The 16448-nt window shown below is 35.2% G+C and overlaps 1 protein-coding gene across 2 annotated transcripts in view; it reads right to left on the bottom strand.

Moving 5' to 3' along the window:
* Nucleotides 1–3228: 3228 nt before the first annotated feature.
* tmtopsb (teleost multiple tissue opsin b) overlaps nucleotides 3229–16448 on the bottom strand; it is a 39866-nt gene continuing 26646 nt past the window's right edge. For both annotated transcript variants that reach the window (XM_015038112.1, XM_015038120.1), the window contains one exon: nucleotides 3229–4226. In XM_015038112.1, the coding sequence (XP_014893598.1) occupies nucleotides 3966–4226 (261 nt within the window). In that variant the 3' untranslated portion in view covers nucleotides 3229–3965. The remainder of the gene's footprint in view (nucleotides 4227–16448) is intronic.

Below are 16448 nucleotides of genomic sequence, written 5' to 3'. Positions count from 1 at the left end.
ATATATAAATTTGTAAACCACCTATTATGCACTATTATGCACTTCCCTGTTCATTCATAATTCATAGTTACATTCGTTACAATACTGTGTTTGGCTCTCGCAGAGATGAAGAATCCTTAATCTGCTTTTCTCCCTATTATAATTCCTGGATTAATCAGCATGCGTTAATATGTAGAGAGGAGAAAGTAATCCTCGTGCTCTGCTTTCTGAAGAAAGACAAATTTACTCTTGCTCGGCTTTGAACTAAGAAAAAGAAAAGACGGAAGGATCTGTTTGGGACATGAACTTGTTTATGTTTCACATAACGCATGAAGGGACGACACAAACACAGATGTACAACTGCAGTGTTTCTTAAACCTTTTCTTAAGGATGATAAAGACTTTAAAATATCAGTGCAATGAAATGTTGACTGTCAGTTTGTTTTGCCTGAAAAGCAAGAAAGAAGACCTCTTGTTCCATTGGCACAACATGTTTGGATGAAAGATTCAGATTTAATGAAATTTCTCATTTTCAAAGTTGGAAAGATTTATAGGAAGTTCCCCTCAATTCAGTTTGATAGTTAATTTCTTACCTTCAGGGTTTAGGGTTGAACGGATGTTTAGGAGGAGTAGGGTTGGATTTGGGGTTGTAAATACTGGCAAAGCCTTCTTAGATTTCATAGGCATGAAATTGCTGATTAAATTAGTTAATATTTTTAATTAATTCCCCAAATTTCTGGCATGGCAATGGGAAACATGAAGAAAATGTTTTCCTAACCCAAGAATACATCTTCCAAATAAATTAAAATCAACACCATAACAAAACAAAAAGAATTAGAAATTTACTACCACACTTTGCAGAAAACCATTTAATAACATAAATTATATCAATACAAAATGAGAGCAGTTCACAATGACTTTGATATGAAAATAACTAAATGAGGGGACAAGAAGAAGAAGTTTGGCATCTTTCCTTTTAGCTTTTCAGAATAAAATGCAGTCCTCCTTATTTCTGTTTGTAGCAAACACTGTAAATTAATCAGACTCATAAACGTACTGATTATTGGCTTCAAGCAAACACATTTCCATTTCTGTCGCTACCTACTGCAAAGTCACTGAAAATCCCTGAATTCAAACTGGAAACAACTTTATTTAAACAAAAATCCATTATCAGAAAGACTAGCTGAAAAATTAACATTTAGAAAGTTATGATCAAATGTTTTGAGGGTGATAAAAACTTTTAGATTAGTGCTTAGAAGAATTTTCATTTATTGCAAGTTGTTTTATTTCTTACTATAGTTTGACTCATTAAAAATAAACAACTACAGCACTTTCAAAGTCCATTTAATGCTTTATATTTTATTTTGTGTTTCAGATCATTAAGCAGATATCAGCTGAAGATAATCTGAGTAAATAAAAACAACGCAATGTTGGAAAACAGCTATGAAAACCAAAGTGTCTGCAAAAAAGTTATTTCTCTAGAATGTAATGACTTGGCTTTTATTTAACCACATTGTTGAGTTTTCAACCATCAAAAGCCTAATTAAGGTCCTACCACAGCATCTCAATTAGATTTATGTCCAGACTTTGACTAGGCCAGTCCAAATGTCAGTGGGCTTTGGATATTTGTCACTCATTAGTTCCCAGAATATTTTCCTAGAAGTCTTTGGGATCATAAATAGATCATTTGGGAAATATGAGACAATGCTAGTTGTTAGCTAGCTAGCTAAGTCAAAGTGCATCTACAACTGGTTAAAAGAATATTACAGTATATGGGGACAATAAGGATGAACGACAAATAAATGAACAGAGAAGAAAGAAAAATTCATTTTTTAATGACTTGAAACATTCTATTGATATTAGTGATTCAAAATCAGCCTGTTTGCTTTATTCAGAATAAGAGAAAAGGTTCTGTTTCTATGAAACCGGTCGGGAATAACCTTCTCTGGAGACACAATGGTGTTAAAAACAAAAAATGAGGCTGAAAAAGACTGAAACTGTGAAAGAGACTAATGCTGCATCATGTTTATGATACTATAAATTATAAAAAATACTCTCGGTGTAGCGGGGGTTTATTTTATTGGGTTATTACAGAAATTTGACTGCTTCCCTGCCCAGAACGACACCCTGTGCAATTTAATATCAAGTTAATTTTAGGTTAAACAATAAAAATACCAGGTCAATTAGTAGAAAGAAAAAAATTCCTCCTTTAAGAAATTTGCTTCTTGAAACACAGCCACTTGGTGATACACTGAATAAAATTAACTCAGAAATTTGAGATATCTACACCGCTCTACTCCCCAGTATGGAGTTGGGACATTGTGTAAAACATAAATAAAAACAAAAATAAAAACAAAATATGATAATTTGCATATCCTTTCCAACCCATATTCAACTGAACACAATACAAATACATAATATTTAATGTTAAAACGAATTAACTTTAATTTCTTTTTCAAGTTTGACTTATTTTGATCTCATATGCCTCCAACACGTTTCAAAATGCTGGAATGTTGATAATTTTGCCATTGTTCCATATTGTTTTCATTTCCATTTACCAACCTCTGCTTTAAACTCTTCAAGTTATTTATTGATCATTTATTCTCAGATTAAATATCATTAGATAACATCATCTACCGAAAGGATTAGGGCCAGTGAAAAAAATCTGACTTTTATGAAAGTCGGAATTTGAGACCTGAGATTAAAAAGTCAAAAATTTTAAATTAAAAAAGTCACATTCTGAGAAAAAATAAATTCTGAGGAAAAGAAATATTAGAATTCTAAGAAAAAATTTAAAGTTCAGAAAACAGAATACTGAGAAAATAGTTAAAATTCAGAGAAAAAAAGAATTTCTGAAAAAAATATCAAAAGTTTGAGAACTCAATTATTTTGATTCTGAAATTAAAATTTGAAATTCTGAGCAAATATCAAAATTATGAGGAAAAAAGCCAAACTTCTAATGAAAAACAATTGAGAAAATTTTTAGAATTATGAAAAACATTACATTATATTTATAGTAAACTGTTGTGAGGGAAAAAATGTCAAAATTCTGTTGGACACCCCCCCTCCCCTCCCAAAATCTAAGGAAAACAAAACATTTGAGAACTCAAAACTAAGTAAGAAGTTAAGAAGAAATTCTGAGGGGAAAAAAGATTTCTGAGACGAAAGAAAGTCAAAAAATTTTGAAAAAAGTCTAAAATGTCAAGTTTGAACAAGTAAAAATTCTAAGAAAAATGTTTATATATATATATTTTTACCTTTGTCAAGTGGCCCTAATTGCCTTCCGTAGGTGTCAGAGTAGAGGTGACTGGAGAAAAATGTAAATTTTTTATTTGTATTTCTTTAAAACTTTAAACTATGAACCTGTTTCCTTCACCCTCTGTGTGCATAATTGTGTGTTGCTCAGAAACATGAAATCTGTATAAAATATCTGAAGTTTGTGGTTCCACATGACAAAATGTGAAAACTAAATAAAGTCCTTCTGAAGGCTAATTATTGGGTTACTGAATGATTTCACAAGCAGCCGCCCAGCTTCTGTAAATCTAGGGAAAAACATTTCAAAGCCCAAATATCTGAGGACAGTAAAAAGCAAGTTATCCTCACTTAACTTAACTGCAACATTTCTACAAAGTGAACTAAAACAACAGCTGCCTAAACAAACCAACACAGAGACATTTAGCTGTGAATGCAGGATGAATCCCTCCGCTCTCCTCGGTGTTAAGCATTAGCTGTTTGCGTTACGGCTCCTCTGAATGGGATTCGGTTTGTAAATCCAGAAGGGAAAGGTGTGTAATGTCAACACAAAGCACTGCGTGTAGCCCTAATCTCACATCTTCAGTCTGCTTTGTACACAGAGCTTCACAGAGCGTTTGTTCTCGGATCAGACCGGGATTAAACGGCCCGGTTTCATGTTCTGCATGTTCGGTTCTCTGCTAATAAAGATGTTTTGTCTTTTTCGGAGACCTGCTCACTTTATTCTGCGTCTCTTTATTCCCTGTAGTGAGCCACCAGAATCACTTTGGGTTTGGGTCCGGCCGCAGACGGAGGTTCTGCAGCAGAGCAGCCGCTGTTCGCCGCCGAAGCCCGTCCGCAGGTTGGCGGCGCCGTGGACGGGGTGGGCGCCGTCACCTGGTGGTCCCTCTGCGGCCGCACAGAGCGGAACGTCTTGGTCGGCCGAGAAAATGTCTTTAAGGTGGAGCCTGGTTCTGGAGCGGAGCAGGAGAAGAAGGCCCGGAAACATCTGTGAAACTGCACACAAACAGAGGCAAGCAGCTGTAACAAACAGATAATAACAGAGGAGGATTATTTTACTAATTTAACTTCAACAAATCTTGTCCCAGTATTTCAGTCAAAATATAAAAAGGAGATGGATAGGTGGCCGGTGTTTTTCTCTACAAAAATATGAGACTAAAAATCTGAATTCAGAGATTAGAAAAGTGAAATTTTGAGGAAAAAAGAATTGAGAAAAAAGTCAGAATTCTTGACGATTGTCATCATTCAAAATGTCAAAAAAAAATTTAAAACTGAAAAAAAAGTCAAAATTTTGAGAAAAAAATAAAATTTTAAGAAAAAAAAAGAAATCTGAGATTAGAAAAGTAAAAATTCTGAGAAAAAATAATTCTGAGAAAAAAGTCAACATTCTGAGAAAAATGAATTGAGAAAAAAGTCAGAATTCTTAAATTAAAAATGTCAAAATTTTGAGAAAAAAAATCTGAAATAAGAGTCAAAATTTTGAGGAAGAAAATTTGAATTTTAAGAAAAAAGTCAGAAATCTGAGATTAGAAAAGACAAAATTCAGAGAAAATAGAATTCTGAAAGGAAAAAAATCAAAATTCAGTCAAAAAATATTCAGAGAAAAAAGTTAGAATTCTGAACTTAAGAGTCAATTTTAAAAAAAAATTAATTACAAAATAAAAGTCAAAATTCTGAGAAAACAATTGACATTCTACCAAATTCTCAAAAATCTAATCTCAGAACTCTGATATTAGAAAAATCTAAATTCTGAGAAAAAAAAGTCTGAAATTAAAACAGGAAAAACTCGGAGAAAGAAAAAAAACAATATTAAGAGAAAAAAAGTTAGAATTCCAAAATTAAAAAGTCAAAATTTTTAGAAAAAAAGTCTAAATTCTGTGAAAAAAGTCAGACTTTTTAATTTAAAAAAGTCTAAATTCTGACACTGAAGAGGATCTTAGTATCTAAACTGGAACAGTTCGGTGGAAACAAAACTCCAGATGCAAACAGGCTTTAGTATTCAGGTTTCATAAGATCAGAAGGTCAAAAATTTAAATTTTACTTTGGATTCTGTACGTTTAAAGAAGTAGAGAGACAGCTGTGTGGGCAAAAAGACAATAATGAGACTGAAAAGCTTTTCTCACTCAAAAACAACAAAAAAACAGTAAATTTTCAGACAGACTGGAAATGTGAGCAGTAATCCCACCACTAGACTGGAGCGGCTAACCGTTGAGATGGACCAAGAAAGACGAAGAGCTGAAATAAAACCCAAAAGTACAAACTTATCTGAAGTTACTGCAGCTTTTTCATGTTTCTCTCTAACAGATTTGTTTTTATAGTTTACAGGACAACTGTCAGACCAAAGGAGATTCAGTTATTAATTATTCTGTAAATCACAAAAGAAACTGTCTTTTCAAATGGCCTGTAGACTTTTAAATCCTCTGGAGGTGAAAATAAAACATGAGAAAAAAAAGTTAAGAAGAAAAGTCAGTGAAGAAGAACAATAGATTAGAAAGAGGAAGAATTCAAAGAGAATAAATAAACTGGAGGAATAAGAAAAACAGAAGTGAAGAAAAGTTGATGATGCCTAAAGGAGGAAAAGAGAGAAAAAGAAGGGAACAATTAAGAAAAGAAAAATAAATTAGGAGCAAAGGAAACGAATAAATTCAATTATGAAGGAAAAGGTAGAAGGAAAATGGATGGAAAGCCAGGAGGAAGAAAAACAACAAAAAGAGGGAAAGAAAGTCAAGAAAGAAGGTAAAGAAAGGGAAAGAAAAGAAAGAAAAGAAAAGGAAAAGAAGAGGAAAGTAAATATGTAGAAAGAAAAACATGAGAAATATTTCAGGACACTGGAACTCAGACTATATAAAATAATGTCCAAAAACAATTTTGAAAGCTTAATCTTGCAATATATAAACTTATTCTGGAGAAAATTATAATTTTCCCCCAGAAAAATACTGAGACACAAAAAACCCAACTAAAAAATCTAAACACAAATGCCAAAAATAATAAATCAGGAGCAAAAACACAACAATGTAACCAAAATAAAACATAATTTTATAGAACACACTATAATCTTAGGTTTATTAATATCACTTTCTGTATTTGTTGTGTTAAGATGGAAGTAATTGTTCCAATCGTGGATATTTAAAATTTTATTGGTGTTGAATAAAAAGTGTCCCAATAACGGAGCCCTGAGGAACCCCAGATGTGATTGTGTTTAAGATTCATGATAACAAAAATGTTTCTAAATCGATACAGTCTAAATAAAGTAACCAACTATTTCATACACTTTAAAATCTACCAGCCAGGATGTTAAATTTATACAGAGTATTTGAGTCAAATTGAATAATTTTTCTGTTTTTCATCGTATTTGACGTCCAGCAGGCGTCCCCTGGATAAACGTAGTGTACTTAGTATACTCTTCAGTTCCACACGTATACTGAAAGTCTACTACATTTCCCCACGGACCTGCAGCTTAAACAAAACCCAGATTCACCCAGCATCCTTCAGCTGTAAGAAATTAAAAAATGAAATCCACTTATTTATGGGAGCAGTTTGCCGAGGTTCTTAACCAAAATACTTAAGACAGACAGAGCGTCAGAAATGAGCCAATTAATTTCTGTTTCCCCGAGGACATCGTGAAATTATACCGCTTTCACAGTTAGCACTCAGTATTAAGTCTATTAGAGCCCCAAAGTATTAATCTGCTGCAGAATGAAGGGAGGAGGTGGGATGAAAAAACGCCCCACAGGACATAAAAAGACTCTTACGCTGAAATGAGGAACAGAAAATAAGACAGAAGCAACGGGAGACAAAATTATAGGCTCAGTGAAATCTGTGAGGGAAAAAACAGCAAAATATCTGGACCTGAACCTTCAGAGACACATAAAGACGGTTACAAAGTCAGGCTTTTAACACTTCAATTATTCCTATAGGACTAATTTACCTGCAAGATCTAGAAAAACGAATCTGTTCATCTTTAGATTCATTGATTACTGAAACTGCGTCTTTACAGGTCTGCAGCTGTAGCTGCTTCAAAACGCTTTAGTCTTTAAACCACTCAGCATCACAACACAATCATGATCTGACGCTGTCGTCTTTATTATCTTTGGATCTAAAGAGGGACGATACAGAGATAACGACAGCTTCAGTTATTACAGCTGGAAACCAGAGATAAGGCCCAGAATTTGACCTGAACCTTCAGAGACACATAAAGACGGTTATAAAGTCGGCATTCTATCACCTGAAGAACATTTCCAGGATCTATAGAAACTCATCCATGCATTTATCTTTAGTCACATTTATTACTGCACCAGGTCTGCCTAAAAAAGTCAATCCTCCAGCTGCAGCTGATCCAGAACGCTGCTGCTGGCGTTCTGACTAAAACCAGGAAGTTAGAGCACATCACTCAGTTCTAAAGTCCTTCCGCTGGCTCCCTGCAGCTCAGAGAATAGACTTTAAAATATCGTTGCTAGGTTATAAATCACTGAATGGCTTAGCACCACAACACATTAAAAGATCTGCTGTTGTCATAGCAACCTTCCAGACCTCTCGGGTCTTCTGTCAGAACCAGAACCAAACAAGGAGAAGCAGCATTCAGCTTCTATGCACCGCAAATCTGGAACAAACTGTCGAAACCAAAGCTGAAAACCATAATAAATGGAACATTGACCAACAATGATGATTCTAATGATGACAATCAACAAAATGTGACGTTTGGTTGTTGTTATGATGTAATAAAGGGCTTGTTGTGCTGAACAAATAAACCTGACTGATTTATTAAAGTATTGTGAATTAAATGCAGCCCTTCCAGCCAACATTTTCTGTTAAATTTACTTCAACTGCACTATATTTAAACATTCAGTCTCTGCTATGGCTTTTATTTGATCGAAATCCTTTGGATACACTTCAAAAACACAAAATCTTACCAAGTAATTTTGGTGCAAATATCTTAATACACTTGAAATAAGACAAACTAACTTAAAAGCATATTTTTAGCAAGATATAGAGGCTTGTTTTAAGTAAATAAGTCCTTAATATTGATGTAAATGTTCTTGTTCCATTGGCAGAAAAATTAACTTATAACATGGGAAAAATGTCTTGTTATAAGTTAGATAATCTGCCAATGGAAAAGGAACTTTTTCATAAATAATATAGAATTATTTACTCAAAACAAGCCTCTATATTTTGCTAAAAAGTTACTTATAAGTTTGTCTCATTTCAAGTGTACGATGACATTTTCTCTGGAGCGTAAACCAAATTACTTGGTAAGATTTTGTCATTTTACAGTGTACAACATGGATGCTGTAAAGATCACCCAAAAAGCCTCTTCTCTTTGACAGACTGGGACTTGTGACATCCTTCATCATTCCTGACTCAAACTGACGAAGAGAGAATAAAAAAAACTTCAACGTTTCCAGCTGTTGCCAAGCAGCTAATTAAAAGCAGCAGATTGGGAGCCGCCATCAGTGCTTCCCCGATTCCAGCAGCAGACCCGACTCAGCACCGTCTGCTCAGAGGAGACTGTGATGACCAGACGATTACGGAGGGAGGCTGAGAAAGACTAAATTGTGAGGACACCAGAGGACGAACAGATGGCCTCTGCCTGTGTGGTTCCCACCATGAGGCGGCGAGCGGCAGCTGCGATCGGGTGTTAAGGGGCCGGTGGCACGGCAGGAGGCGGAGTAAAAATAAAAAATCTATTTAACACTCAGAGTGACCAGCTAACCTCGTCTATTTCCACAGCAAAACATAAACAGACTCCATACACTGCAAAAACACAAAGTCTTACCAAGCCCAGTACACTTAAAATAAGACAAAACTAACCTAAAAGTAACTTTTAGCAAGACATACAGGAAGTAAATAATTCCTTTTGCATTGGCAGATTATTTCACTTAAAACAAGATCTTATTCCCATGTTATAAGTTAATTTATCTGCCAATGGAACAAGGATTTTCCATCAATATTAAGGAATTATTTACTTAAAACTATTTAGCTGAAAATATACTTTAAATTAGTTTTGTCTTATTTAAACTATGCTAAGATTTGCACTTCAAACGAGCAAAATTACTTGGTAAGATTTTATGGTTTTGCAGTGCATTTCTGCAAAAACCAAAGCAGTGACTTAATCTCATTTAATAAAAGTAGAAGCAGCTATAAGCCATTAATAAGCTATTAATAGGTATTTATTACATACAATTTCAGAAAAACTGTAATTAAAGTAAATATTTTCTGCACTGTACATCAGGATGTATCCAAGTTCTGCAAAAAATTCGCTTTATGTCAAACAGCTGTAAAATAGCAACATATAAACATGATTTAAAGCATGACAAAGCAAAAAAAACACCACTTTGAAAATATAAAAAGTCTTTCTGTATCTATTTTGCCGTTTCTACACTAACAAAAACATGGAGAAGTTGCAAAGCGATCCCAGACAGAAGTGAGCATAATGTGCCAAAGAAAAAGAAACGGTTTTGAAGACTTACTGGAGACAAATTTATTCATAGGGAACCACAAATAGCTTTAATAATACAGCGCAGAAAGGAAGCAGTGAAACGCTGCGGTTTATCTGAGGTCACAGAGATAACGGCTGCTCTACACCGCATCCCACAAAGCGGGATTATTAAAAAAGATGAAACTATAGCCTAAATTTAAATGTTCTACTTTCTGATTGGTCAGGAGGTTTGAAAGGGGAACTTTTAATAAATGTATTATAGTCAAATATTACAGCGTACATTTCTCAGAACTTGTAAGTTGTGAGCTAAAGGTGACCTATTCCTTAAACAAGTAAAGAAAGGTCAAACATGTTCATTACTTTTCTTACACAAAATAATTCCTAGATTACGAGATTTTAGTCTGCTCAGTTTGAGCTGTTTTTGGGCGTCTTGCCACTTTAAATCCAAATAAACTTCTGCAGGCCACAGTGGAACCCATAGACATCAATACGTAGACCCTCATGGAGCGCTGAGTCGTACGTAACAACGTCCGCCATCTTGTATGTGGCAGCAGAGCGATCGGAGCTCCTTAAGTCCTGTGCTGTTTGAACTTGTTTCAACCGTTTTACGAAACAAACTGGATTCATTGGCATTACCTTCCCCAGGTAAGGATGAAAGATCAGAATTACTTGAGTTTGCAGCCAGAAATTCGCTTCTAAACAACCGAAAAATATTTCCTATGTAGCTAAATTGGCCCGAAGTAAGCGCTGATTGTTAGCGTAGCAGCTAACGTTTTCATACCGTTTCTAATGAGAGAGAGTTGATGAAAAACTGCTGTTAGAGGAGAAGTTCATTAGAAACCAGAGGATTTAGTGAGGAAAGATCAGTCAGGATCAGAGCTGGAGCTGCTGTTCTTCAGTCTGTTTCCAGCTCAGCTTCACCATGTCGGTATTTAGCTATAAAGATGCTACGAGTCAGAGCCCAACATGCTGAAAATGTCTTTTTATGAATGTGAAAGAAACATATACAAAACATATCGTATGTATTTTCTATTACACTTTTGGATAATTTCTCTTTTATCCTTGGCTTTAGCCTATGAACCAGGACGTCTCAGAAGTCATTGAGTTCTCCCAGTGTGACCAGCAGACTGAAGCCCTGCCTGTGGCCAGTGTTCCCAGTATAATAAATAAATGTTTTATTCTTTCACTTTTTGTGTATTTTTAAATATCTCAATCTGAAGTATTAGTGTATTAATAATACAGCTTATATAATGAAATAAAAAATAATTTACTCTGTTGGAATTATTTTCACTCTTTGCTGTCAATAGCAGAGTTGACATTCTGTAAATTCTCTGGAAAAAAGTAAGAAAAATATGTAGTTTAATGTTTGACAATGACTGATTTATAAATCAAAGTCATTTCTCAATGTATAAAAAATAAACACAAGAAAATTGTTTCTTGTCTTGAAACGTTAAATGTACATTAAATTATGGAATCACGTAAATATATACTTTAATTAAACACTGTAAAAGTGTGTCTGTTCATTAATATAAAAATGATCAGAATAATTTCTATCAGATAAAAACATTGTGCTCTTTATTCAGAAATGCCCCAAAACAATTAAATAATCACATCAAAAGTTAGAAACTCTGTCTTTAGTCATTTCTTAGATTACCAAATATATGTATTTGTGTGTGAGAGAAAATGTGTCAATGACAGGTATTAACTTAAAATACTTTGTAGAATGGCACTTTATAAACTTCGGTCCATTTACTTCTATTAGCTTACTGGCACATAGGCCACATTCAATATGGCGGATGCTGTGACGTATCTCAGCAACGGGCCGACCCGCTCCATGAGGGGTCTACGTATTTATGTCTATGGTGGAACCCAGATTGGGTTGCTAGGTAACGACCCACGCTGAGGTTGCTAGGTAACGGCATTGTGCCCGTGAATTCTGACTTGACAATAGGGAGGTTTTTGAAACGGGTCATTTTCCAGACACTAAAAAACATAAACTTGTTGTCGAAAGTATTTATTTTTATTTTTTTTTAAAGTTCTGGTTTCTCGTGCAAATATCTTAGTACACTTCAAATAAGACGAAACTAACTTACTAGTAGCTTTTCAGCAAAATATAAGAGCTGGTTTAAGTCAATAACTCTAACTTTGATGAAAAAGAACTGTTTCACTAAAAACATTTTTCCCACATTGCAGTGCTTTTTCATCAATATTAAGGAATTATTTTCTTAAAACACGCTCATATCTTGAACAAAAGTTACTTTTAAGTTAGTTTTGTCCTAAATTAAGTCTACTACGATATTTGAAATAGAAACTAAACGAAAATTACTTGATAAGATTTTGTGTTTTTCTCCTCAAAACTGAATATTTAGCTCCTTTTTTGTAACTTTCCCAAAAGTGAGCACGTTTTATAGAAATAATTACTTCTTAAGGTGTTTTTTTCATAATTTTTATAGAAATATTCAGAGAAAAAGTTGCACTTCAGAGGTGTAAAGGCGTCGCTGGTCCGGGTCGTGAATCTGCACAGCGCTTAAAGTCTTCAACTCGCCTCAACTCGTTTGCGTTTATCGTCATGGGCTGGGAGGAACTGAAGACTGAAAGCGCCACACAGCAAAGCCTCGTCTGGACCTCCGCAGGTTCCGGGCAGCAGTGAGAATTTCCCCCGCCGTCACAACAAGTCAGCCATCAAACAAAACGAAATGTCTCTCAGGCTGGAAAGTGACAAGCTGAATGTCTGAGCGACAGCCTGAGGAAGGTGCAGATAAAAGGAGGGAGCGACGAAGGCTGGGGAGCGAAAAGGTCATCGCCAAAGTGCGCCACATCACACGCTAATCAAAATCAAAGCTGCGTTACCTTTAGAAGGTTAAATATAACTCTACATCTCCACGGTCACCTTTGCATCGCCTGCTTGTTCTTTATCTTAATGCTCTCCATTCATCGTGCAGTTTTTACTGTGCTCTCATTTCGTCATCAGTCCCAAATTTCCAGGTCCATCCCATCATTAATCACTCCATCATGACTTTACTTTGCCTTCAGGCACTTTCACTTCTGGCACTTTTCCCTGCACCTCACATTTCTTCACCCTGCTACTGCTGTAGAAAAAAATGTCCCGAAAGATACTCACTCAGCTGTTTTTTTGTTTCATGAAAAAAAAAAAATCACTTTTCTGACCTCTAAGTTGTTTTATATACCAGGTAAAGTTGGTTCAACTTGTAAAAAACGTGACAAATGCAGAGACATCTCATATTTGCAAAGAACTACTAATTTAGACTCGTTGGAGTATGACGTCCTGCAGCTTGCCGACAGTGACTATCATTGGTTTTAGCTGTCAGTTTGTCAACATAAATCACTAAATCTTAAATTATATAGACATAAAACGAGACGCAGTGCTTTGCTACTGTCAACCTTACAACAACTAGACAACAAGGTCAAGAAGAAGTTTTAATAAACAGAATATAGTGAGAGCAAGGAAAGTGGGTCATTTATTCTAGCTTGACTTTGAAAATCTCACATGTAGATGTGCTGTGGAATTCAATGTGTTTTGGTTTAGTTTTTTTTAAAATGGCAACTCTCATGCCACCTCTGACAGGTCTTTAAATTAGCTAATCAACCATCGCATTGCAAAAACACAAAATCTTACCCAGTATTTAGTTCTAGTTTCTAGTGAAAATATCTTATTATACTTAAAATAAGACAAAACAAATTTAAAAGCAACTTTCAGTAAGACGTAGGGGCTTGTTTTAAGTAAATAATTCCTTAATATTGATGAAATGTGCTGGTTCAATTGACAGATTATTTCACTTATAACAAGACATTTCTCCATGTTATAGGTTAATTTATTTGCCAATTGAACCAGTAAATGCACTAAGATATTTTCACCAGAAACTAGACCAAAGATATTTTCTAATGTTTTGTGTTTTTACAGTGTGGATGACTTCCTGTAATCTGTTCATAATTTAAAACCCTCCAGTGTGTCAAATGAAATTATTCAGCAAACAAGACTGAGCCAGATTTAATTCACAGTGATGTGAAAAACTAATTTCCAATGATCACAAATGCTTGATGGCAGGTTTCTGTTTTTGTTAATTAATTAAATCAATGTTTTAAAACTACATTTAACTCTGGTTTTATTTGTCTTAAACTAATATTTGTGGTATGGAAAAGAAAGGAGGAGTTTTAATCTTATGGTGCTTCACATACATTCTGCCAAAAATGTTACGTATTTACACAAAGATAAAAGTATTAAAACTACTGTTAGTGCAGAAATCTTCAGCCTTTCCTCATATTGATCCGTATTGATCGAGTTCTTCCGGATTTCTGAAGGTCTTTCTTTTTTGTCTTTGGATTTAAGATGCTTTTTTACAGTTTTTCCCTCCATTTATGGATTATTTTTATAGGGACTTTTTTCAATTTATTAAGCTACTTAATTCTGACTTATGAGTCCCTGATGCATAAAAAGGCTCCTGAAATTAATTTCTGAACATGATTTCCTCACAAGGCCATTATTTGTTCCTATTACTTCATTTGAGTTTAGTAAATTACCAAAGACGTAAAGTCTGATTTTAGCATCAAAGTGACTCCCAAACAGCTTTTAACTGGAAACTTGTCAACAGTCGATGGTCAGATGAAGGATGATGCATCTCCACTGTGTTATGTCGTTTCTAACCCGTCTCTTTTAAGATGTGAAGCACAGATGTGGTCAACCTGCATTAGATATTAGTTTTAAACTGGAACATCTTCTTTAATATGCTGCTACTCTACTTACATTTTAAAAGTAAAAAAAGCAGATCTATTTCAGGTCAGTGAACGCACCAAGTTGCGCTAATAAAAACACTCTTCGGTGTGGAAGTTGCTCAATAGGGAGAAAATGTACAAAACATGCATGAAGCCATCTAAAATAACCATGGATTTCCTATGGAGGCACGTCAGCTATTAGTTAAGGCTGCTTAACAGTAAGGATGCTAACCATGCCAATCATGCTAATTGCTAAATTGAAACACTTTAATCGAACTCTAGTGCATTTGACTGGAAAGTCCAGTTTATTTGGGGAAGTGTGAATGCGCAATCGAGACCAAAAAAGTGAACTCTGCTCTGTCTACAAACTTAAGTGGTTTGAATGCATTTGTGAACGTCGAGCAGACAGGATCAGCTCCAAAAGCATGAAGTGAACTACAGTGCAGGGCATTCTGGGTAAATAGAGCCAAAACAAACACGAGAGTCCAGCGCTACAGATAGCAATGGCTTGTGATCTTTTACCAAAGACAAAAACAGAAATCCTACAACTGCTAAAATTTGAATTTTTGTTTACATTTTGTGAAGAATGAAGTTATGTTCAGTGTCTTCTTCAGGGCTTTTCATGGCGTTTCCATGCTTAACATGGAAACGCCATGTTTCCATGGCGTTTCCATGAAAACCCCTGAAGTGCAAGTTTGAACTTGCAAGTTGAACTTGGTGCAAGTTTTTCAAAGGGTTTGGATCATTTGAGACAGTGTGAAAGAGAACTGGAGCAGATGAAAATGTAACAAATATTGCAACTTTGGCTCCCAAAAGAACTCAGCGTAACAAACTATCAGGTGTGAAAACACCTCAAGTCTCAAGGAGAAATCAGAAAGAGCTAAAACCGCTATGGGCAAGTCAGAGCTTCCCAAAAACCCCAGGTTGGAAACTGACAAAATCCATGATCTCTATGTTTCTAGAAAGTATTTTCTTAGACATGCAGATGATACAAAATCTGCATAACTGGATTTAAGAGAATAAAAATCAACTACTGATGGTAAGTCAACAACAAAACACTTCTCTTTTCCAGCAGCCATTGTAAAACCAGGTAAAACCAGCTGAGCAAATGAGCTGGAACTCAGCTTGGGTTGCTCGGTAATGGGCGGAACTCAGCTTGGGTTGCTAGGTGACAGCAGAGTGCCCCGCGAATATGACTTAATCTGGACGTTTTTGAAACAGCTCGTTTTTCAGACACCAAAGAACATTAACTTATTGCCAGAAAACGGCTGGGTGTTTTTAAGCACCTGAGCGGTCGAGACTCAAATGGAAATACAAAAATGTGCAAAATGTGAATTTTTCAAATCATGTCTCCTTTAACACTAATTTGTCACTTAATATAGTGAAAAACATCTAATAGCTGACTTGAGAGTAATTACAACTGATCCAGCTCATGTACTTTGAGTAATTCCTGGATCCATTCCTCTAAATCGGTGTCCTTGCATACCATGATTAATGAAGAAGAAAAAAAAAAACAACTTCAGTGACTCCATGGAGTCACTGAAGTTGTTTTTTTAGTGTGTTTTCTCCTCTGCAGAGGAGAAAACACACTAATTGGTTTGGTAACATCACAGCAAAGGACAAGAAAATCCTAAAAAGAAATGTGCAAACCTCGTCTAAAAATGTCCGGAGCTGCAGGACACCAGCACCTCTCTCTGCAGCAGCATGCATTAAGAAGGACACATGCCACCCAGCATAATGGTCTTTTCACCAATGTCCCTTTGGGAAGCACTTGTGCTGCATCAGCACCTGGACACACAGTTTTCATCCCCAGGCATTTCTGAACAGCACAACCTAAACAAACACTTACAGTAGATTGCTTTGGGAATCAGTTTAAATATAAATGCAGCTTCAAAATACGGAAAATTCAGCTTTATTTTCCTTTTTTTGTGTGTTTTTGCAGAATCAATAAAAGTTTACACCTTTAATGGGAACAAAAATGTTGAAGAAAAAGTTTCTAATAAATTATTTAACTTGTCGCCTTTCTTTAATTCACAGATTAAAATATTAGA

This window comes from Poecilia latipinna, unplaced genomic scaffold (genome assembly GCF_001443285.1).
Source record: "Poecilia latipinna isolate Pla-1442-1.1 unplaced genomic scaffold, P_latipinna-1.0 Scaffold26, whole genome shotgun sequence".
In the NCBI taxonomy this organism is placed as follows: domain Eukaryota; kingdom Metazoa; phylum Chordata; class Actinopteri; order Cyprinodontiformes; family Poeciliidae; genus Poecilia; species Poecilia latipinna.
The sequence above is the reverse complement of the archived record's forward strand: the minus strand, read 5'-3'. Positions and strand labels throughout refer to the sequence as shown.